The 22505-nt window shown below is 50.0% G+C and overlaps 1 protein-coding gene across 1 annotated transcript in view; it reads left to right on the top strand.

Moving 5' to 3' along the window:
- The window catches only part of ccdc102a (coiled-coil domain containing 102A), a 47689-nt gene extending 26859 nt beyond the window's left edge, over positions 1–20830 (top strand). Inside the window, exons 2-10 of the mRNA XM_085351199.1 lie at positions 984–1403; positions 1681–2073; positions 7137–7360; positions 7790–7898; positions 9336–9452; positions 9882–10091; positions 17046–17216; positions 17948–18051; positions 19614–20830. Of these exons, the coding sequence (XP_085207325.1) occupies positions 984–1403; positions 1681–2073; positions 7137–7360; positions 7790–7898; positions 9336–9452; positions 9882–10091; positions 17046–17216; positions 17948–18051; positions 19614–19746 (1881 nt within the window). The 3' untranslated portion in view covers positions 19747–20830. The remainder of the gene's footprint in view (positions 1–983; positions 1404–1680; positions 2074–7136; positions 7361–7789; positions 7899–9335; positions 9453–9881; positions 10092–17045; positions 17217–17947; positions 18052–19613) is intronic.
- The last annotated feature ends 1675 nt before the right edge of the window (positions 20831–22505 follow it).

Below are 22505 nucleotides of genomic sequence, written 5' to 3'. Positions count from 1 at the left end.
GCCGGAGCGAGCTGCCGTCTTTAATGTGGCTGTTCAGACACCATGAGGTTTCCAGCCCAGCTGGTTATTTTTACACTAACTACACTCGTGCACGTGATTAACTACACTCGTGCACGTGATTAACTTCCTGGGCTGATGGCGTGCACTGCCTGAAAGCTGTCAGTTTACCTTTGGAGGTCCAACATGTTACCTGTGCAAACGGGGCAACAGAGGCAAAAGCAGAGGGTGTGTTAGTGGTTTTACCCTCCGCTGAGCCCCCAGCTGCTGAAGCTAAACCTGCTTCATTTCCTCTCCTGCTCTGCTGCCTCGCTCAGACTTGTTCCCACAGTCCCACAGCTCCTCGGAAACTTCCTCTGGAGCAGGGAGGGCGGCGGAGGCGGGGGCTGAGCGAGGGGGCAGGAAGGACCGGAGCTTTTCTTGGCCCGGCGTCTGAGACCAGCTTCACCACAGCCAGCTTTTCATAACCCAAGCTGGCACTGACAGCCGAGATAACGTTCAGCCGTTACAGCACAAATGTGTTTCATTTAGACCCTTCAAGAAAAATACTGACACACATCGAATCCGAGCGATTATTGGAACGCCAGCAGGAAACGATCAGAGTCCACCAGGTGTCCAAGTAACGCCTCGCTCCACCTTTACTGCGCCGGGCTCACAGGAAAACTAGAGCCAGCAGAGACTTTGATTGGGAGCTTTGAAAGGCTGTGAGTGGACGACCATCACGGCGGTGGTCCGGGCCGCCGTCGTCCCCGTCTGTTTGTTTGTTTTCTTTATTTCTTTATTTTTATGGGTTTTCTTATTTATACAACATGTACAACAATACAAGTTAATCACAGTGGGGGGAAACATAAAACAAACAAACAAAACAAACGATTTTTATGGTTTTTAATACTTCTTATGTTATTAAATTTGTATTTTTAGGTTTATATTATGTTTTTGTTTTGTCTCTTTCTCATAGCGCTCTCTTTCTGTGTTTCTGTCTCCAGGGTGAGGACGATGCTCTCCTGATTCTCGGCGTCCTCGTCCACCCCGTCGCCTCCACCATGAACCACACTCCCAGCCCCCACCTGTCCGACGGCGGCAAGCAGGCCGGCGGCGGCCTGCTGTGCAGCTTGGGTCTGGGATCCGACCGGGGCGTCCGCTCCCCGGACAGCCTCACCCACACCCCCAGCCCCACGGGAGGAACGCCCAGCTCCAGCCCCCCGCTGCTGCTGTCGCCCGGCCTGGGGGGCCTCGGGCTCGGCTCCCTCGGGGCCATGGGCGAGGCAGCCGGAGCCGACTGGGAGAGCAGGGAGGAGCTGAGGCTCAGGGAGCTGGAGGAGGCTCGGGCCAGGGCCGCCCAGATGGAGAAGACCATGAGGTGGTGGTCGGACTGCACCGCCAACTGGAGGGAGAAGTGGAGCAAGGTGGGAGAAATGTAGCTCAGTGGCACGGAGCAGGGTGGAGACCGGGCTGGGTGGGGCTCTAGGTGGGGATGTGCTTCAGTATCTGAAAGAAAGGCTCAGCTATGGAGCTACAGATGAGCAGAAATAACATTTCTGTGATATCGATCCACTGTGAGCCTGTACGGAGAAATAATATTATTAATAATAATGTGATACAGACGCTGAGGTGTTTTAGATGATGTCCTATAAAGAGGTTTGACAACCCGCCTGCTCAGTCAGTCGTCGTCTTTGTTTCCAGGTTCGTGCGGAGCGTAACCGAGCGCGCGACGAGGTCCGTCAGCTCAGGCAGCGGCTGGACACCCTCACCAAGGAGCTGACCGGCATCCGGCGCGAGCGGCAGGAGCTCGCCTCGGAGAACGAGACGCTACGGCAGGAGACGCTGCGCCTCCGCGGCGACCACGCGGCCCCGCCTCTGTCCGCCACATCCCCCTCCTCCTCACCCGCGCACCCCCGCGGCGCTTCCTCGTCATCCTCGCCGTCCATCCCCCCTTCCTCCCCGGCGTCATCCTCCTCTTCCTCTCAGGTCCACGGCGACGTGAAGCTGGACAGGGCGGCAGAGGGACCGCCGGGATCTCCAGAACCAGAACCGGTGAGGGACATGGACTTGGATAGGCAGAAGACGGGTCAGAAGGTGAGCGTGCTCTCAGCTGGCGTTCTTCTTCCTGGTTTTGGTTTCAGATTGAATTTCTTCCACACGAGGTCCTGACCTTTAACCTCTGCAAACTTTGGTTTTACCTTTGTGCATTTAAATGAAACATCTGCAGGATGCAGCTCTGACAAACTCGGGGCTCATGCGACCTGAAACAAATGATGCAATCATTAGACTGATCGGGGGGGGGGCATTTTAAGGTTGGTGCTTGGTGCACATGAAGGATCTGATGATGGTTCATCCATGGACATCAGTGAGTCCCGACCCAGCAGGTAGCAACGTGAAAAATAAGTAAATAAAAGTACGTAGAAAAGAAATGAAGTCTGAGTGGGTCTGAACAGGATTCAGCTGAGTTTAGTAAAACGGTGACTGAAAGTTAAACCTGAGACCAACGTTCAGCTGTTGGAGAGATGAATGAGTGAAGGTGGTTTAACGCCCGCCTCCTTCACATCGGTGCGCTCGCATCCTCGGCTGCTACACGTGATCCGTGAATGTAGGCCACTCGGGCTGCTGTCTCCACCATGATAAAATACACCCGTTATAGCACCAGAGGTGTGTGTGTGTGTGTGTAGGTGTGTGTGTGTGTGTGTCCTATTTAGGAGGTACAGCTACCCTCTGCCTGTGCACGTGAACACGAATCACGCCGTGTCTCCAGAGGACGCTGTCTGCCGTCTCTGCCGTCGCTCCCATGAGGACAAACATGATTCAGCCTTTCATTGACTCTGTGGAGCTGCTTTGTTTCTGGAGGCCGATGTAACGCTCAGGCTTTATTCTGCCCAATAAAAACAGAAGAATGAAAACGCGACCGCAACAAAAACTGTAATGGGCTAAAAACGAGTCAGCCACACGTGCAACAGCATCAACAGCTGCTGCGCTGCAGGACTGCAGCTAACGCTGTTTATTGCACCATGAAAACACCATGACTGTGTTCTGTAGTTCACGTTATTGTAAAATTACTTCTGTGGCACTGAAAGCGCTCTCTCCAGGCTCCCGGGGATCGTTCGATGGTCAGGGTGTATTCCCGTCTTTCCCAAAACATTCCCTTTGGGAATTTCTCAGCATGATTTCCTGTTTCAGTTGATTCCTCGGCCTGGAATCGACTGGAGCGGTCTCGCGGGAGTTTTGCATCCATTGGCTGTGAGTTCTTACACTGAAATCCAGGAGCAGAGGAAACAGAAGCTGTCTGTCTGTGCTGGTGCCCCCCGAATGTAGTGTTTACATGGAATACAGACTGGAGGGTGACGCAGGAACCTCGACACACCGTCTGTCCTTCTGTCCCGGGGGATCCCGAGCTGCTTCCAGGGGAAGGTTCGAGTAAACATATCATCAGTGAGTTCTACCCTGAGGACTCCTCTCAGCTGGGAATACCTGCAAAACCTCCAGAAATCCTGATCAGATGCCAGAACAACCTCACCTGGCTCCTTTTGGTACTTGCTCGTCACATCAGGCACCAAACCAGAAGGATCGGTTAAGTCTCCATCACTCTGACCTCAGCGGACCCTCGGGTCCTCAGGGATGCTGAAAGTGCAACACTGGCTTTAAAGATGGTACCTGGAAGTGCTGCTTCATGCTGACGTGAACCAGTCTCCTCGGGAATATAAGGCGTCGTTCTTTGGAGGCTGGTGTGGACACTTCCTGCTGGGCAGAGGCTGCAGGGTAGACCGGGATCAGTCAGAGACTCCTGGGTGTACGTCTCCTCCTGGCCTGGGATCACCTCGGGATCCCCGACAGGCTGGATGTGTGGACCAGCCTGTGAGCCTCTCTCGGGTCAAAAATGGGTGGATGTCCGTTATCATTGAGAGAGAGCGCCGTCACACTGTATGATTTAGAGACGGCTTCATCCAGTGCCACAAGTCTCTTTGGCTTTCGGTTGAGTTCTGAAAGTGCTGCTCGGTTTTATCCGTGACCTGCACCTGTAGTATCAGAGGTGATGAATCATGTGACTAAAATAGGCCCAACACATCCTCTCAGCAGCTGGGGGACGTTCCCCTGCGGTCACGTTTAAATCATTCTGCTTCTCGTTTTATTCTCGACAGCAACTCTCTGCCGTGGGCAAGGGCCCACTTCCACTGGAGACAGCGGCGACCTTCAGTCTGCACTAACATCTGATTGGCTGCTTCAGTAGAAAGTTCTGGTGTCGGGTCTTTAGTTTTTATGTGTGAGAGTCATCAAACCCAGGGACAGGAAGGGAATTTTACTCATGAGCTTCAGCGCAGGCGGAGGTCGATGCGGTGCTTCACCTGCACCCTGCCGTCCAGCTTTCTACTGTGAAATCTGGCGGTGCGTGGAAAGCGGCAGACCTGAACGAACTGCAGCGTTACAGAACCCGAAACGATGAGCGGGACAGATCTGGCCTGCAGCGTGAAACACGCCGGGGATGTTTCTGGCCGCTTTGGCCTCCGAGCGATCATCAGAGCGTCGTTAAAGCGCCGCAGCCTTCCCGAGCGTTGTTGCATCCATCCGTGCAGGTTTGAGTTCATTAAACTTGAATCTGAGCTGACGTGAACAAACCGAAGGCTGCAATCAAACGCCGGATTTCTGCGGTTTGTCTGCTGTTTGCAGCGGCGGTGGGTCCCTGTGTTTCTCCGCACACATGTTTGGGCTGCATGTAAACCGTGATTATGTGTCTGTCAACAGGCAGCAGAGGTGGTCTTGGAACGGTGGCTCGCTGCTGCTCTCACACAGCTCAGCCTCATTTCCTGTCTCCTTCCATTGTTCTCCTCTTTGAGTGCTTCCACATGTCAGGCTTTGTCTCACCCACAGCGGCGCAGCGGGGCCCTCTGTTGGCCGTCGCCTGTAATGGCAGCGTGGCAGCTCTGTTTTCCACGTGTTGGGACAGAGCGTGCTCCGTGACCTTGTGTCGCTTTTCCTCACGCGTGAGTCTGGACGATGCAGTCCTGTTGGTGTTACTGCGTCCACACTGGAGGGTTTGCTGTCATCCTACAATGATCCAAACTGGAGCAGTGAAAACAGTGACATTTGACTGAGTCGTGATCTTTATGCTTTCAGTCAGAAGAGCAGTGGTAGGGCTGGGCGATACGACCCAAAATTCATATCTGGATATTCTTTAGCTGGATGGTGATATACGATATAGATCTCGATATTTTTTTTAAAGAGAGTTAAGAACAAAAAGAGAGTTCTTAGTCACACTGTACCAGATCTCACACGGGCACCTTTATTAACATACAGCGCAGATGTACTCAGAAATAAATGATCAGCATTAAATAATAATGCTCCATAAATAAAATAAAACAATGTTGTTTTTGTGCATAACGAAAAGCTCATAGTTGTGAAGTCAAAATGTAAACTAACAGACGCTGAGCATAAACAAGCATCTGTGGCCCTTATACACACAGTACGGTGATATTACGCTGAAGCACAGTACGTATCACTCCGCCAGGCTCCTCGGTAGCTGTAATGCTCCAACAATCCATCAAGCGCTGCAGCTTCGTAGCTCAGCAAAGTCCAACTAAAACATTTGTTGCTGAGCCTGTGCAGCACATAAACGCGGTTCGAGGTCAGTAAACACAACCAGAATTCATACATACGGCACACTGTCGATTTTTGAGAAAATCAAAGGATTTTAGGCGTCAACGCGTTAGCCCGGTTAGCGTGTTAGCCCGGTTAGCTCGTTAGCGCGGTTAGCTCATTAACGCGTTAACGCCGTCCAGCCCCACGCACGGGGCGATCCGCGGTAACTTGTTAACGGAGATTTGCCCCTTTAATGCAGTTATGGCGTTAACGTGATTTTAACGAGATTACCGCTACCAGCACTAAAACACTAATCTCCAAATGTTGTCTTTTTGTCGAGCAGCTCCTCTTTGATAGCTGCCGTGTCCACTTCATTGTGGCCACTACGTGACTGTAGCCCCGGGTTACCCGCTGAGGGAGGCGGGGCAGGAAGGTAACACCTGCTAAAAGTTTTCACTTCCTGTTTCTCGACTTGCTACAACAAACCTGCTCAGTCAGAGGGAAGCGTTCCCACAGGCGCGAGTGGAGCTCTGACGGTTGATTCTGCAGTTTGACCCTCTGTTATCTACAGAAGCTGCACATGTCAGCGACAGCTGTTCTTACTGCAGTACACGTGTTGCTGTCTCAGCAGCTCGTGCATAAGCTAAATAAGGTGAAGGCTGTTTTCTTTTTTCAATTTCTTCTATAGGTTATTATGGTCGCATGAATATTTGTGATGCTGATAATCGTGTTGTGAAAACCTGATGTTGTGACGATATCGTGACGCCTCAGACTGAACTTCCTTTGGACGCTTGATCAATAAAACAAAGCATGAAAGTTTTTATCTGCTGAAGTAAAATCATAACCTGTGATTGGACGTGACAGCAGGACATTGATAAATCAGGTTCCCTGCTCTCTTCAGTGCCGGCACCTCCCGGTTTAAACTGTCTATCACTGTGATCGATGTATCGATTGATCAATCGATTGCACTCACATTTACTTCAGTAAATCTCAGCTGCTTTAGTTGATCTCCGAACACCTGCGATGGTCTCAGCTTTGATGCCAGGATGTCCTTACTTTTGAGGGAGCACTCTGGGTCGTGCGGGAGGCGAGTGGTTGTTCTGTGGAGGAAATAAGGACGAGGTCTTTGCTGTCCGCCTGCCACAGGGGACAGATTTACTGCGTGCTGCAGGACGAGCGCTACGCTTAGTTTTATTTCTGTTAAGGTCATTAAAAACACGCAGCGTGAAAATGATGTGAGAGTTCGCTGGCAGCAACCTCAGAAATTCCAGTTGGGTGGGTCCAGATTTGGTGCTTTTTTTCATGTTGTTTTCCTTCATAACTTCATGAGGAAACATCCACATGTTCAGGGCTGAAAAACTCATTTGAGCTAAAAGTCAAAGTTTACAGCAGGTTGCAGAAACTGTTCCACATGTTTCAAGTCTTTGTTCTCTGAGTAAAACACAGCATGTCTGTCACATCGTCCCTCCCTCTGTCTTTACCTGCCAGCGTGCGTCCGTCTCTCCCACCTGTGTGCGGTTTAGCCTTCATGTCACCGTCTGACCTCCCGGTCTCTTTGTCTCCTTCTTCATCAGGACCTGGAGCTGCTCGATTCAGTGCTGCGCTCCCGAGCTCCGGGCGCCGACGCTCAGGAGGCCTGGGATGGCCGCGGCGGCGTCAACCCAGCCGGCTTGCGCCGGCAGGAGCGCAGCCGACAGCTGTGGGAGGACGCGGGCACAGCGGAGGAGGACTCGAGCAAACTGAACGCTCTGCAGCTTCGCCTGGACGAGTCCCAGAAAGTCCTGCTGAAGGAGAGAGAGTAAGAGAAGCGGGAAAAACACGACTTCTGGTTCTGTCAGCAGGGACAGCCCGAGGTCGAACCATCAGAGAAACATAATCTAGTCATAAATCAGCATTTCACCATAGAAATCCTTCTTGTCTGTAATGTTTTTTATCGATCGCACCCAGAGATGTGAAACTCGTTTTACGAGTTATGTTATCGTTTCCACACCATCAGAAATCTGTAAAGACAGAAACCTGTCGGCTCGACTCTGAAACTGTAAGAACGTGAAGGTCACAGAGAAAGCACAAGAAAGCAAACAAACCACGAACACACGACAGATCGTACAGAAACAGGAAGTCTTCTGCCATTACATTTATTTTCTGTTATTTTATCACTCTGTTCTAGCACGAGTGGGTGTGGCGGGGAGTGTGGCGTGATTCATTCGTGCTGTCTGTTTCCCTGCAGAGACAAGCTGGCTCTGAGTAAGAGCATCGAGAGACTCGAGGCTGAGCTCAGTCAGTGGAAACTGAAGTACGAGGAGCTGAGCAAGAGCAAGCAGGAGGCTCTGAAACAGGTGAGGCACAGCACAGGTCACCTGAGCACAGCGGACGCTGCTTCGCGGGACGGTCCGTCTTCTTTAAACGTGCGCTCTGACTGTTTTTCTGCTAACAGACGAGCGCTTGTGTCTCTGAGCTCCGTGGTTCATCGATCACTGACCTGCTGTCGCACAACGAGAAGACAAAGACAGAGCAAAGCAGCCGAACCGAAAGAAAGCAGAAGGAGCAAACGTGACAAATACATCAAAAGTGCAACGAAGGAAGCCGGAGTGCGTGATTCTCAGGGACTTCCTGTTAGACACGCGCTCGACTTACAGCTTGAATTTCATAGAAAATGTTCCTCACTTCAGATTTTCACACAGTTTGGTCCACGTGACGCTCGCAGACGGTCCACAAATAATTAGCGTTCATAACATTTAGTCAGCAAACGAGCTGAATGTGAGAGCTGCGGACGGCGTTTGAATTTCACGACAAAAGGACGATGAACACAGGTCGTGATTGTTTCAGCTCATTAAACTCGGTGTGCAGCAGCTGCACAGCATCATGCGTCTGTGACGTGTTCACTTTGAATTTTCTGTTTTTACTTCTTTATACATCAGTTACTGTCAAACAGCAACTGATGCAACAGGACAGGCGCAGCTAACGTGCACAGCTGACCTTCAATTCAGCATAAATAACAACAACAACAGCAGCTGTTACAAATAAATAGGAACATGTAAGAAGAGCAGGAGTTCTTAAACATTTCAGTGATCACAGTTTTGCTTTTGTGTGAACATTTTCGGGTCTTTGAATGTTTTTATTTCTGGTGTTCAAACCTGTGGCCTCTGCTGATCGCGCAGTGATCGTCAGTCATCACGAGTCATAAACTTTTCAAACCTTAAAATGACTTTACTAAGAAGTCTGATCGCTTCAAATGTCCCGGCAGGTCTTCAGCTGCAGGAGGCCTGCTGTGCTCAGCAGCGTCCAAATCATAAAGCCGAGTGTGACGAGCTCTGTCTTTCGAACCACTAGGGGGCAGCACCGCTCCGCAGACGGCAGGTCTGATGAACATGAGTTAGATAAAAGCAGCAAAGTGGGGGTGGGGGGGCAGAAGATGTGAGAGATGTGTAGATGATGATGAAGGTGACGGAGTTCGTAGATAAGCGTGTTAGAAGATGCAGATGAAAGCGGGATCGCGCTGCAGGTTGGAGGAGGCGGATGAGACGAGAGGCAGAGATAAGGAGATATGACGGGGGGGTCACGCTTATCTCCACGCATGTTGTTTCAGATCCTCCAACATCACAGGAAGCGTCTCACAGTGTCTGCTTTAAAGAAACAGCCGCCTCCCCCGAAAAACGTCCAGATAACATTAAATGTCAGGCGGCTTAAACGTGGATTTATTTCTAACATCAGCCTGAACGATGAAAGCCTGAGAGTCACTGAAAGATTAAATGTTCAATGTCTTCATCCTGCAGCTGAACCTGCTGAAGGAGATGCACCAGGACGAGCTGGGACGCATCTCCGAGGACTTGGAGGACGAACTGGGAGCTCGAACCAGCATGGACAAGAAGCTGGCCGAACTACGAGCTGAGGTGAGGGACCTGACAGCAGCGCGCGGGAATCACGACCCCGAGAAAAGCCGTGGGAGACGTGAACGGACGTCGCTAACATTTATAAACAATTTCAATCAGAATCAGATGAAAAATGTCAGACTGCTAAAAACAGTCTGTGAGTTTGTGGGTGCAGAAGCACTCAGGGAGGGGCGGCCCCCCGAGACAGACATGAATAATCACTAATGATTACATGCAGATGGATAAACACACAGTGAGTGAAGCACCCAGTGCATCATGGGAATCCCCCAGCAGCCTATAGCAGTGTAGCTTCAGAACAGCTGTTTATGTTATTTTAAGGCTAAAGTGGGCATTATTAGGGGTGTGGCCTCTTTGACTGACAGCTGGATGTTTGGGCCGCCGTACAGTCAATCCTGTCTCCATCTGAGGCGTGTCGTGTGTTTCCTACAGATGGAGCGGCTGCAGGTGGAGAACGCCGCAGAGTGGGGGCGTAGAGAGCGCCTGGAGACCGAGAAGCTGGGCCTGGAGAGGGACAACAAGAAACTGCGAGCTCAGGTTGAAGACCTGGAGGAGCAATTAGCCAAGCAGCGCCGGCAGGCCGCCTCCGCGCTCGACAGCGACCTGAAGGCCATCCAGACCGAGCTGTTCGAGAGGAACAAGGTGGGCGGGGCTTTCTGCGTGCTTACTTCCCTCTCTTCTTTCCTTTTCCTCGCGTGTTCCTCCACGGTCTCATCCCTCACGCTGCACAGCTGTCAGGTTTTTTGCTCCTTCATTTCACGACACCGTGGAAATCCCTCCACAGATGTAGAGACGGGCGGCGTTCGGTCCGAGGCGGGCATCGGCCGGCTGAATAACGAGGAAATCACAGAAGTAAACCAAGTCTAATCAAAACCTCGTGACAGTCTGAGCTCCTGCTGAAGGGGGGAGACGCCGCCGGGTCACGGGGTGTCCATGTCGTCATGGTTACATGCAGGTTAACTGACATCCAATAATACAGATGGAGAAACTTGTACATGGGCTGAGACGGTGAAAGGTGAGGGGTCTCGAGCTGAGACGAGCAGGTTCATCAGCTTTAACCCGTTTCGAAGGTTGCAGATAAAAAATAGAAGATTAACAAACTTCAGCTTTTATTTCCTTCAAGCGGAAGATGAGAAAGTTTCATTCAGGTGAAACAGCGTACCTGTAACCTCAGGTCAGGGGGTCGTTAAGGTCAGACGCCCTCTGAGCGCCCGACGCTCATCCTGCCTCTCCCACAGCTCGTTAAATAAAGTGAGGAGTTAAAAAGAGAATTTCTGTGGCAGCTCAGAGTTAACCCGAGTCTCATCAGGTGCCTTCCACCTGCGACGATTACACGTTACTTACTTTCCCTGCAGCTGACGCAGGTCGCATGCTGCACATGCAGAGCAGCTGCAGGCTTCATGCCACGTTTGTGTGGACGACACAGAGGAGACGTTTCCACCAGCAGCTGCTGCCACTCACATTTCCACTGATTCACAAACGAGGTTGAAAGTGCAGGAGGTTTGGTTTCCTGCACACCGATGAGCTCGCGCTACGTGTTTGTGCCCCGACCTTGTCTTTCAGGAACAGCGTGTGTGTGTGTGTGTGTGTGTGTGTGTGTGTGTGTGTGTGTTTAAAAACAGAAAGATTGATTGTGTTTTGTGTTTAGTGTTAAAACCACAGTATTGATCCGCACAGCGAACAACAAACAGGGCGAGTGATTGAAACACACACGCGCACACACACACACACTGTCCATGTGTGTGTGTGTGTGCGCGTGTGTGTGTGTGTGACAGATAAGTCACCTGATCACAGTGAGGCGTGATGATGAGGAGAGGTAGGCGGAGGTGCGAGGTAAGAAACGGCGTTTAAAGGAAGTGCCGTGGTCACGAGGTTTCAGGAGCGACTTTGACGCCAGTGGGCCCAAAGTGGGCGGGGTTAAACTTTTGAACTGTTCCCAAATATTAGAAGCGAGTTATTGAAGCGACCTCCAGCGGGAGGAGTGATTCACCAGACTGAATCACTTCCTGTGTGGACATCCCCACCGTCCAATCAGCTGACAGTTGTAACCAAATGAATTCATAAAATACTAAAGAACAGCAACAGCGATAAAAAACAAGCAGAAAACACCAAAGATAATAAAAACTCATCATTTAAATTCCTGAAAGAAGAAGAAATCCAGCAAAAACTAATCATAGGTCTTTGAAAATGATCAAACCAACACAAGGATAAATACAATTAACTGATAATAAAAAGCAAATTATTAAACGCCCAAACAGAAATCAGCAAAAGAAGCAGAAATGAAATAAAATAATAATTTAGGTGAGACTTCCTAAAGAGGAGCAGAGCACAGCTGGAGCTGTGACATTAAGAAGTGAAAGCCTGATCCAGGTGATCAGGTCACCTGTCCATGCAAAGGTGGCCTGATCCAGGTGACCCGAGGGCTCAGGTGGGTTCATAGCTCATCAGAGACGTGCTGAGGTCTGTACGCGCCTCCGCACGGAGCTGAGGCCCATTTTTTTCAGCTTCCTATGAAAGTGTGTGATGCTGCTGCAGTTCACAGGTCAGACTCGGGCGAAACAATCGCACCAATGATCAGGCAACATCTGAACCTTCCCGGGGCAGGAAACACTCCTGCTTCACCAACACGTTTAAGTTTTGGCTGAGAGGCTGAAAAAAGTCCAAATCTGATCCTGGCAGCACAACACAAACGAGGAAAAAGGCCGTGAACATCCAAACACAGAGGTCAGAGTTCAACAGCTTCAGAGCTCCAAGACAGCAGACAAACACGAACAGGCTCCTAGACGGGCTGCAGACACACAGAGTAAGAGACTATCAAAATAAAACAGGAAGTAACATCGACGAGACATGAGAGGATTCTGGGAATGAACTGAATAACCAGGAATCACACATAAGTCTAAACACCGTCCATCACAGGTAAAGATCCAGGATAAAAATGCCAAAAGACAGAATACAAAACTCTGAGTATCAAAGAACTACAAACACAAAACGAACAAAATGTCACAAATAAACTTGATACGGCCTGTAGGGACAAGTCTGCAAGGAGGGTAAGCAGTCAGTGAAACATCAGGAATGAATGATTACAAGGCCACCAGAGAGAGAGAGAGAGACGGGTTCATGCTTCAAACACAGGTCAAAGACCAGAGAGCTCAGTGTGAGGCCGTCTGCCCCACAGCTCGCACCAGACAGGACGACGATCCCAGCACAGCAGCAAACAACGGAGCTGCCGCAGTGGTCCAAGGTCCAGACTGTGTGTGTGTGTGTGCGTGTGTGCGTGCGTGTGTGTGTGTGTGTGTGTGTGTGAGATGATCTCTGGTCCTTTTAAATGGCAGAAGTGTGTGTGCGTGTTTGTCGGTGTAAGTGGCCTCCATTACCGCCCATCCCACAGGGTTATTTATGAAGATGTCAGGCTGATTTAATGCTGCATTTAACACACACACACGCACGCACACACACGCACACACACACGCACACACACACACACACGCACACACACACGCGCACACACACACACACACACGCACACACACACACAGAGTAAAGATTCAGCGTAATGAATCAAAGGAAGTCAGACAGAATAATAATTAGACACTGTTTGAGCTGAAGCTGACTCGTAGTCTGTGAGGAAGACTCTGATGAAGAGGAGGAAAAGATGGCCGAAGGATAAAGAAGTTTGTCCTGGTGGACTTTTGTCAAGGACCTGTTCAACGAGCTATTTAATAAAAAAACGTGGGACAGGAAACGGCAGAGTTTGCTGGTTAATTGAGATTAGACCTTCAAAATAAGAGCGAGGCATCTGATTGGTGAGCTGCTCTATTTTTGTTCCCAACCTTTCATTTTACTTCCTTCTGCTCCATCTTTTCTTTGTGTCTCTTCACATTTTCTTCCTCTTTGTGTTTCATTGAGCCGATATCGCCAAACCGCTCCGAGAAGCGCGCACAAGCCCCTCCCCCACTGTACGACTCCCGGGCAGCCCTCGTTATAAAACCAATTCTCCTCTTCATCGTCTGTGGGACTGCTGTCTAAATTAATGCTAAATTCTGCATGACAGAGGGGGAAGGGTGTGTGTGTGTGTGTGTGTGTGTGTGTGTGTGTGTGTGTGTGTGTGTGTGTCTTTGTTTTCTGTGAGCAGATGTAGCAGCAGACTTCAGGGTCTTTGCAGTCAAGGAGAAACATTTAACAGGCAGCGCAGCGTAACACACACACACACGCACACACTCTCACGCACACGCACACACTCTCACGGACATACACACACACACACAAACACACAAACAAACACACACACACTCTCACGCACACACACACACGCACTCACACACATTTGAAGGACGGCAAACATTCCTGCTCATACGCCGTCCTGTAATCCATGTTTAATGGAGTCAGGGACTTCCCGCCCCTCCCCCCTTGCCTCCCCGCCCTCCCCCCTTGCCTCCCCGCCCTCCCCCGTCCTCTCCTCTTCTTCCACCCTCTCAGACAGCCATCGTCTGGAAATGATAAGGCTGGGGGGATATTGAGGTCTCTGACCTGCTAAAGATAAAAGCAGGAAGTCCTCAAACCTCTCTGGCCGCAGATATTAAAATTAAATCACCTGCAGTAAATTAACTGAGTTCACACTGAGCACGGTTAACTGAAATAAGGACGGGCAAGATTTTAGAGATGTGTCGTTGTAGATTCTGTTCGCAGGTCTGGTTCTTTATTAATAACAGAGCAGTGTTTATGAGGAAAGATGGAGGCGGCGAGGGACGTCTCGCCGTGTGTAAAAGCAGGTTTGTTCCGCAGTATCAGAAAGTCATCATTGAGAAAACAGTTCAGTTTTATTTATGTAGCAGCAAATTAGCACAAACCAACGATCAGACCTCTGTGAGCCGCGCTCGGGGAGCAAGAACCCGGCTCGGCCTCTATTGTGCTTTCTGCCCCGAACGTGTCAGAGTGAGAAATGCAGCAGCATCACTGAGGCGTGGCAGAGAATCACCTGATCCAGCTCACCGACCAGCTTCATCGAGAGGGAAACGTCACACGGAGTGTAATTATCTCCTGAATTTAGCCATGTTTTATTAAATAAATCATTTTCATTAAACGTGGAAATATGATTATATTTTTTTCCTGGATATGAAACTGTACGGGCAGCACAGAGGTCCTGGGTCCACTCTGTGTGGAGTTTGCGTGGGTTCTCTCGGGAACTCCGGCTCCCGGAGACATGCAGTTAGTGGCCACAGGAGTGACAGACTGTCCAGGCTGTAGCCTGTTGTGAGATGATCAGGACCCACACAGCGTGCGATTGTTGCTTACAGCACTTTTATTTTGACCCACAGTTTTCCACTGTTTCAGCACTTTGTATTCAACCAGGATGCCAGCTTTCCAGCACCTTCCCACACCACACAAACCACTCCTTCCCGACCCCAGACACTGAAAAAGGGCAGAGTTCATTAGTGGCACCTGTCGCCTCCGACCTCGCGGCACCGCCCCATGTGCTTATTGTACCGCCCCTCCATTGCAGCAGAGCCAGAGACCACACCCATCCCATGTCTGGTGGTAGCTGGTTATAGGCCCGCGTGACCCCTGCACAGCTGGGGTTACATGACATTAAATGTTACAGTGACAGCTGTAGACTGATCTGTAGCTGATCGAGCGGACCTGTTCCTGTGTTGGATGATAACATGTCCAACCTTTCTAATAATGAGCTCGCTGTATGTGCAGTAATCTCTGCGAGCCAGAAACTCAGATTAATCTAAAGACACAGTTTATCAGTTTTTTCTACCCTTGGATCCAGATGATGGCGCCGAGAGGGGGTAGAAACCCCACCCACCAACTGCTCAAACATGTTTATGAGGGGCAACCAATCAAAAGAAAGTTGTCTTAAAAGGGGAGGAGCTAAAACAGCTGGTTTCAGATGGAGGATGAACTGAGGGGCTGCGCAGAGGATCAGGTACAGAAGGATTATTTTGGACTGTGAATCATGCAAAGCTGCTCTGGGAGGGTCAGTTAGCATTGCCGTGGTTCCTGTGGTACAGATCCACTGGGATTATCCCACAGGTGTTTATCACAGAAAAGTTTATGATAATCCATAAACAGGCGCTACTGTTTTTTAGACTAATACATGAAGCATCGTCACGGCTCGAGCGTGGCTGAGCTCCGGTGTTTCCCAGGATGACTGTCCCTGACTGGGACGTGTTCACAGATCTACTGACGTATTTATGTTGGAGGACCAAACAAGCAGATGTGAAGCGTCAAACTCTTTACTCCAGACGTCCAACCTTCTGACTTTGAGAGGATGGAAAAGATCATTTGTGGGTTTAAACACTTCCAGAAATGTTTTTGCTGGTAAAATAATCCAAGAAAATATGCAGTGTGTCATCTAAGCAAGCACTGTGTTGCCCCTTTTTAAAGACGTTACCAGTAAGGAGCTCGCCAAAGCAGAGCAGTCATGTCAGACATGTTTCTGACCTCCTGGACTTCTGCGTCGTCCCACTGTCTCACAGACAGGCTGCACTGGTCTTTGTTCTAATGCTTCACCTGTGAAACACCACCTCTCCAGTCACCACCCTCCACTCTTCATCTTCCTCATTCCCTCCTCTCCAGACCCCACCCCCTCTTTTAATCATCCGTTCTCTTTGTTTGATCTGGCTCTGAGCTTGCACTTGTATTTGTGCACCATTCATCATTTAAATACTGACTGAGGGGGGAGGGGAGGAGGTGTGTGTGCAGAGTCTGAAGGAATTTGTCGTTATTTGAACAACAGATTGGACCTGAATTCCTCCTCCAATCAAACTGCTGTCCGTGCGCCGTCTCACTGAGGACATAGAGGAGATCGAAGTTAGTAATAAGAGAAAAATGTAATACCTGATAACGCTGAGAGATGGATCAGAAGTACAGATGTAGATAAATAAGGATGTTCCCACTCCCCGGCTTTTATTATCACTGTATGCGTCTCGTTTCTGTCCATCGCAAGTTCAGAAAAGCTTCCTGCTGTCTGGGGAGCCATTAGGCTGCGGGGGGGGCACACAGTGGTGCATTATTAATCCTGCCATTAGCTCCAAGTGCAAACCAGTCAAATGGAGCTTTTGTTGTGCTAAACCCGACTGTGACCACAACTACCTGTAATTACACCCTCGTGAAGACACGGTTTCACGTTCCGATGCTCCTCAGAGAGGCTGCGGTCGCTTCTGCCTGCAGCTGCTTTAGAAAGCTGAAGTCTGCGGCGTGCAGCACACGATAAGGAAGTGCACGCTTCAAAGTGCTTCATCTGTCAGTTTCATATAATCCTCACGCAAGAGCACAAGGCTCCTGACGTGTTCATGTAAAGGTGCGTCTGTTATTCAAACACTCAGAACTCACAGATTATTTTTAAACGTTGAAGCATTTAACGTTAGCATTTAGCCAGAGGTCATCTGACCGGATGTCATGAAATATGCCAACAACCACAAAACAAGAAAAAAATCCAACCGTTGCTCTAATGTCGCTTTTCCATTAACAAAAACGCATGTCAGCCATTTCCTGGGTGATCAGTGAGTGAAGGCGTTCCTGATCGTGGTTAATCAGCTGTGAGAATCTGAGGTGGAAACGCCAGCGTCTGAACTCTTTCTCTGTCCTCAGGAGCTGGCCGACCTTCGTCACATTCACGCTAAGCTAAAGAAGCAGTTCCAGGAGAAGACGGCAGAGCTCGCCCACGCCAACCGGAGGGTCGAGAGCCACGAGGCCGAAGTCAAAAAGTTACGACTGAGGGTCGAGGAGCTTAAGAAAGAACTGGGACAGGCTGAGGATGAGGTAGGAACACGGCTACGCAGGTATACGGCTGGGTCACAGATTATGGTTGATCTCATCTGCTTATCCAGCTTGTGACCCCGCCCACATCTCCATGACTCATTCCAAACGACCAACCGACTGACCAGATCAGATCTGAACCAGTCATTCCTGAAAAAACAACCAACACACAAACAAACCAGCCAGTCATGTGACCAACTAACCAAATCATGCAGCCAGTTAAAAACTGGCCCTCCTTCCACCAAACCAACCGACCCGCCAGCAAATGACAAGCAAGCAGCAGACTAACAATACAAACAACCAGACAACTGGCCAAACCAATCAGCTACCATCAGAGCTGACACCTACAAACAGATTTTGTTAGTTATTCCAGGCAGCGTCAGACAAACCAGCAGCCAGTTCAAAACTTTATGAACCTCCGTTCTGACCGATTGAATTAATCGAACAGCTGACCGATAAATACTTCTGTGACTAGGTGGGGTTTTTTTCTCTTAATATTTTCAGGACAATTTGAGGTGATACAAAGTCTGGTGTATTTAAAGTGTTAAATATTCATTTTGAAGCTGTCTGTGTGGAGAATATTCCTTGGCTCTGGATGGAAGCATGCTAGCTGCCACAGCATCGACCGCTGTGTTTCGGCGCCACAGCAGCGTCTCGTGTTTGAGTTGTGCCGTCTGGCTGATATCGTGCAGTCTGAAGCGGGATTTATGCGTCTGCATTTTTTGCGTTTCCAGCTGGATGAGTCTCAAAATCAGACCCGGAAGCTGCAGAGGTCTCTGGATGAGCAGGTGGAGCAGACGGAGAACCTGCAGGTGCAGCTGGAACACTTACAGTCGAGGTAAGACTTTTTGCACCCGGTGTCCTACACCTTTGTCTCATTTCCTGTTGTGATATGAACTCAGTCACTATTTGCTGAAGCAGACTTGACAAACGTGAAGCCGACGGCGGCGGGACATTTATGACTCATATCGCTAAAATGTTAGAAACATTTCTTAAAACTTTTGATTTACAAGTTTTGATGAAAAACATTGTAGCAAATTTGGTTCTCGTAAACCTGATGCTGGGCTTGTAAACAACTTGTTAACATTGCCCTGTGGCAGTAGGGGAGTTGTAGTTTTTAGGACTTGTAGTTTTATCCAAGCGACAACATCTGGGCCTGAAAAATTAAGCCAGCGCTGAAAGCTGCTAATGTTGGAATGCCAGGATGGAGAAATCAGCAGTTCATGGAAGCATCTCGCTTCTGACAACATGGACAACATCCATCTTTGAGATACAGTCTTCTGTTCCTTCCTGCCAGCCCACAGCTCCCACAGCTCAGCTCAGTCTGTCCTGTTTCTGATACAAACACTTACGCTCAGCTAGAGTGTCGGCATGTTTAGTAACACTTCTCACACTCCTGAAAAGCTCTGCAGGCTCTTACTCAAAACACACCTTCAGGAGTGTGTGTGTGTGTGTGTGTGTGTGTGTGTGTGTGTGTGTGTGTGCGTGCGTGCGTGTGTGTGTGCGCGCGTGTGTGTGCGCGTGCGCGCGTGTGTGTGTGTGCGCGTGTGTGTGTGTGCGCGCGTGCGCGCGCGCGCGCGCGTGTGTGTGTGTGTGCGCGCGTGTGTGTGCGCGTGTGTCACTCAGCTCTATCAGCTTTGCACAGTCCTCCGCTCTCTCTTCCTCTCCTCTATGCTCTCTCTCCCATTTTCTCCACGCTGTTGCTCCAGCACCCAGCAGCCAATCACTGAGCTACCGGTCACAGGTTGCCGTAGTAACAGGGATCTCGCTCTCTCTCATGCTTCTGCTGATGTCGCGGAATGACAGGCATGTCGGCATGGCAACAGCTTGAGGAGGCTGACACAATCTTTGTGTTTTGGGTTTTTGTCGAGGGCGCCGCTTCTCTTCGTGCTTTCATTCAGTTTGTCGGCGGCTGCTCGACTGTCTGCTGCTCACAGCGTGCCGTGTCGTCGTACACCGGGTCTGCAAAGCATCTGAAGCCTGCGGCCTGTCTGCCGTCCAGCAGGGGGCGGTGCCTCTGAAGTCTGATTGGATAGAAGTCTGTGAGCTCAGGAACTGTGTCGACTTAATACAGCTCAAACATCCTCGTCTCTGCAGGTGTTACGAAGGAGGATATTATCTGTAGAGGCCAATCAGTTTGTGTATCAGGCTGTAAACATGGTTATTTCTGCTGGAAAGCTTTAACATGGGAGTCTATGGGGACTGACTCGCTGCTGCCCCTGCTGGCCTTCAGAGGAACTGCAGGTTTTTAGCACTTTAGCATGTTAAGTCTGTTTTTTTGGTGACTCGCCCGCCGACTGATTTCAGGCAGTGTCTGGAAACACTTTTCCCGAGGTCGCTGAGCCCATTTGACTGAAGTGAGCGGACGTTATTTTAACCCTCTCTCTGTCTTCCTGTCAGACTGCGGCGGCAGCAGCAGAGTCCCGGCCTCTTCGGGAAGATGCGATCGGCTCGCTTTGGTCCTGAGAACCCCGACGGTCCCAGCAGCGATGTGGACGAGGAAGACGAGGAACTGCAGCTCCAGATCCCATGACACACACACACACCTGCACGCACACACACACACACACACACACCAACATCAGCAGTCGCGTGATGATGGTGAAGATTGTCGCTCTCGGCTGAAAGCTGATGTTTGGCAACACAAAGCAAATCAGCCTCCAGCGAGCAACATGAATCAGCTTTACAGCGCACCTGTGCATGCGCCTGCAGCGACAGGTGACGGTGTCTTCAACCAATCATCATTTAGCAGAACAAAGAAGTTTCAACAACAGACGTTCTCCTTGCAAACACACACGCACACACACACACACGCACACACACACACACAGCAGGATGAAGCCCAGCCGGAGTGTGACAGGCATGAACAGGAAGTCTGGATCGTCTGATCCTCATTAAAAGAACTTAACTCAGACCGAACTGCAGGACAAGCCGACATGTTTTTATCCTTTCCACGTGCTCGCTCATTCTTACCTCACACCATCGTCACGAGCATCACAGCTGCTCCAGCTGTGATGCTGTATTCACATCTGCAGTATTAGAACTCCGCCCAGAGGGAACAAAGTCTGAGGTTCGAAGAGTTCAAAAAAATTATTTTATGCAGTGTTTCTGAATTTGAGTTTTTCTGCCAAATACCAAAGTGTTTAAAGTTCACGGGCCTCGCTGAGATCACTCGAACGCAGCATTCACACGCAGGAAACAGGCGGCTGAGGAGTGTGACGCTGCTCCACGCGGCGATGTCACGACATGACGCTGTGCACCTGTACACCTGCAGGGATCACAGGCTTACAGGTGTAAGGCGTCCGCTTTCCTCTGCTCCCCTTCTGAGGCCACTCGGAGCGATTTAAGTCTCTGTAAGGGAGTGGGCGGGGCCAGGCTGCAGGAAGAAGTCCCGCCAACAGCAGATATTCAGAACACCCGCTGAGCTGTGTAATGTTTACTATAATGTGTTCTCAGCAGGACTGAAGCTGAGTGGAGCTTAAAGTGTGTGAGGAAAAGAGGGAGGAGTCAGCGAGAGAGGCGTGGCAGGGCGGAGTCAGAGTGTTTGGAGCAGGAGCACCTGTAGCTCCGGCTGTGTGTCTGCTTTTATTTAACCTGAGCTGCTTTCTGCTCGCTTCCAGGGAGATAATCACTAACACTAGCATTAGCCCAGGGTACACCTGGGATCAGCCTCTCACCTGGAGTTCAGGTGTTCCCCAAATCAAATGCACGTGTCTCCTGTTGATCCACCTGTGTAGGCTTCCTGTGAGTTCTCAGTGTCATGCTAGAAAACATCCACAAACCAAATCCTCTGTGAGCGGTTTCGTGGAGGAGGCTCCATCCTAACCCTTCTTTTCCACCAAACTGCCTCCACCAACCATGTCAGTGTGCATCCACCTGAGCCTTCTTACCTCAGAGTGTCACATCCTGCTGCAGCTGCATCGCTGACGGCACAATTTGACGCCCTGGAGTGCGAACAGGTCGGCCGATCTGTGACGTCAGCTCGCTGCGCGCTTCTTTGCTTTAGCGGATGTAGACGGTGGGAAGAAAGTAGTCCCTAAATGAAACTGCAGGGTGTGTGTTTGCTTTGTTTTTAAGTAAGTGGGTGAGATACCTACGGTGGCCCTGAGAGACGCTGCAAAAGCACACAAAACACAACAGAAATAGGAAAAAACACGTTTTCAAAAGCACAAGGGAAGTGTTTCTGGGGAGACAATAACCCGACGGACCAGTTGCAGGAACCAAAATATGCTAAGAATCGTGCTGGGAGACTCTTCAAAGATGTGGAGGATCTATCGGTTTTGTGAGGAAAGAAAACAGGAGAGATAAGTGTGTTAGCCTAAGAATCTGTCATCAGTATCATATGAATCCATCCTTCCGCTTCTCCTTTTCAGGGGCGCTGGAGCCAATCGCAGCTGTCACAGGGCGAGTGGCGAGGTCCACCCTGGACAGGTCGCCAGTCTGTCGCAGGGCTCACACACAGGGACAGGCAACCAGTCGCGCTCACATTCACTCCTGCATTCACACCTAGTGGCAATTTTTCAATTAACTATCCTCACAAAGTGCATGTCTTTGGACGGTGGGAGGAAGCCGGAGTACCCGGAGGGAACCCACGCAAACACGGGGAGAACATGCAAACACAGAAAGACCCCGACCTGATGGTGGAATTGAACTCAGGCAACAGTGCTAACCACCGTGCCATCGTGCGTATGAATCGTGAGATTAAAACACACTTACCGAGCATGTTTTGGTTCCCAAAACTGGTCCATCAGGTTATTGTCTCCCCAGAAACACTTCCCTTGTTTTTTTCCTATTTCCGTTGTGTTTTGTTTGCTTTTGCAGCGTTTTTCTTCTTGCTGGTGTTTTCTTAAGTTGCAGTCCGTTTGGCCTTTCAGGGCCACCGTAGGTAGCTGCAAAAAAAGCATTCCCAATGAGTGTTTCTGACACTGCACTAACAACAGGAGGGGGTGCTCTGGATTTTGAGGTGAAACGTCCCTGAGACGTCACAGTCTGGGAGCTGAAGCTTCCTGTAACGATGCAGTATTTAGCATTTTCATGTCGAGTGTCCAGATGCTGTGAGGGAGGATGGGAAGCTCTGAGGATGCGATCTGAGAACCAAACACTTCAGAAAGATCCACTCATGAAACAGTCACACGATGCCGCTGTGACAGCAATAAACCATTCATCCGTTCATCTTCCACCAGCCTCGCCTTCACTCTGCCTCGACTCTGATGCTGGAAGGGGACCAAGACATTTGTACTGACCAGGATTCTGTATTCCTGCTATTTATGTTGTTCTGGTTTAGTTTTTATA

This window comes from Diplotaxodon limnothrissa, linkage group LG1, assembly GCF_057381915.1.
Source record: "Diplotaxodon limnothrissa isolate DT_005_m linkage group LG1, D_limnothrissa_male_GT1.1, whole genome shotgun sequence".
NCBI classification, from domain to species: Eukaryota; Metazoa; Chordata; class Actinopteri; order Cichliformes; family Cichlidae; genus Diplotaxodon; species Diplotaxodon limnothrissa.
Note: the sequence above shows the minus strand (reverse complement) of the source record. Positions and strands in the feature narration are given on the sequence as shown.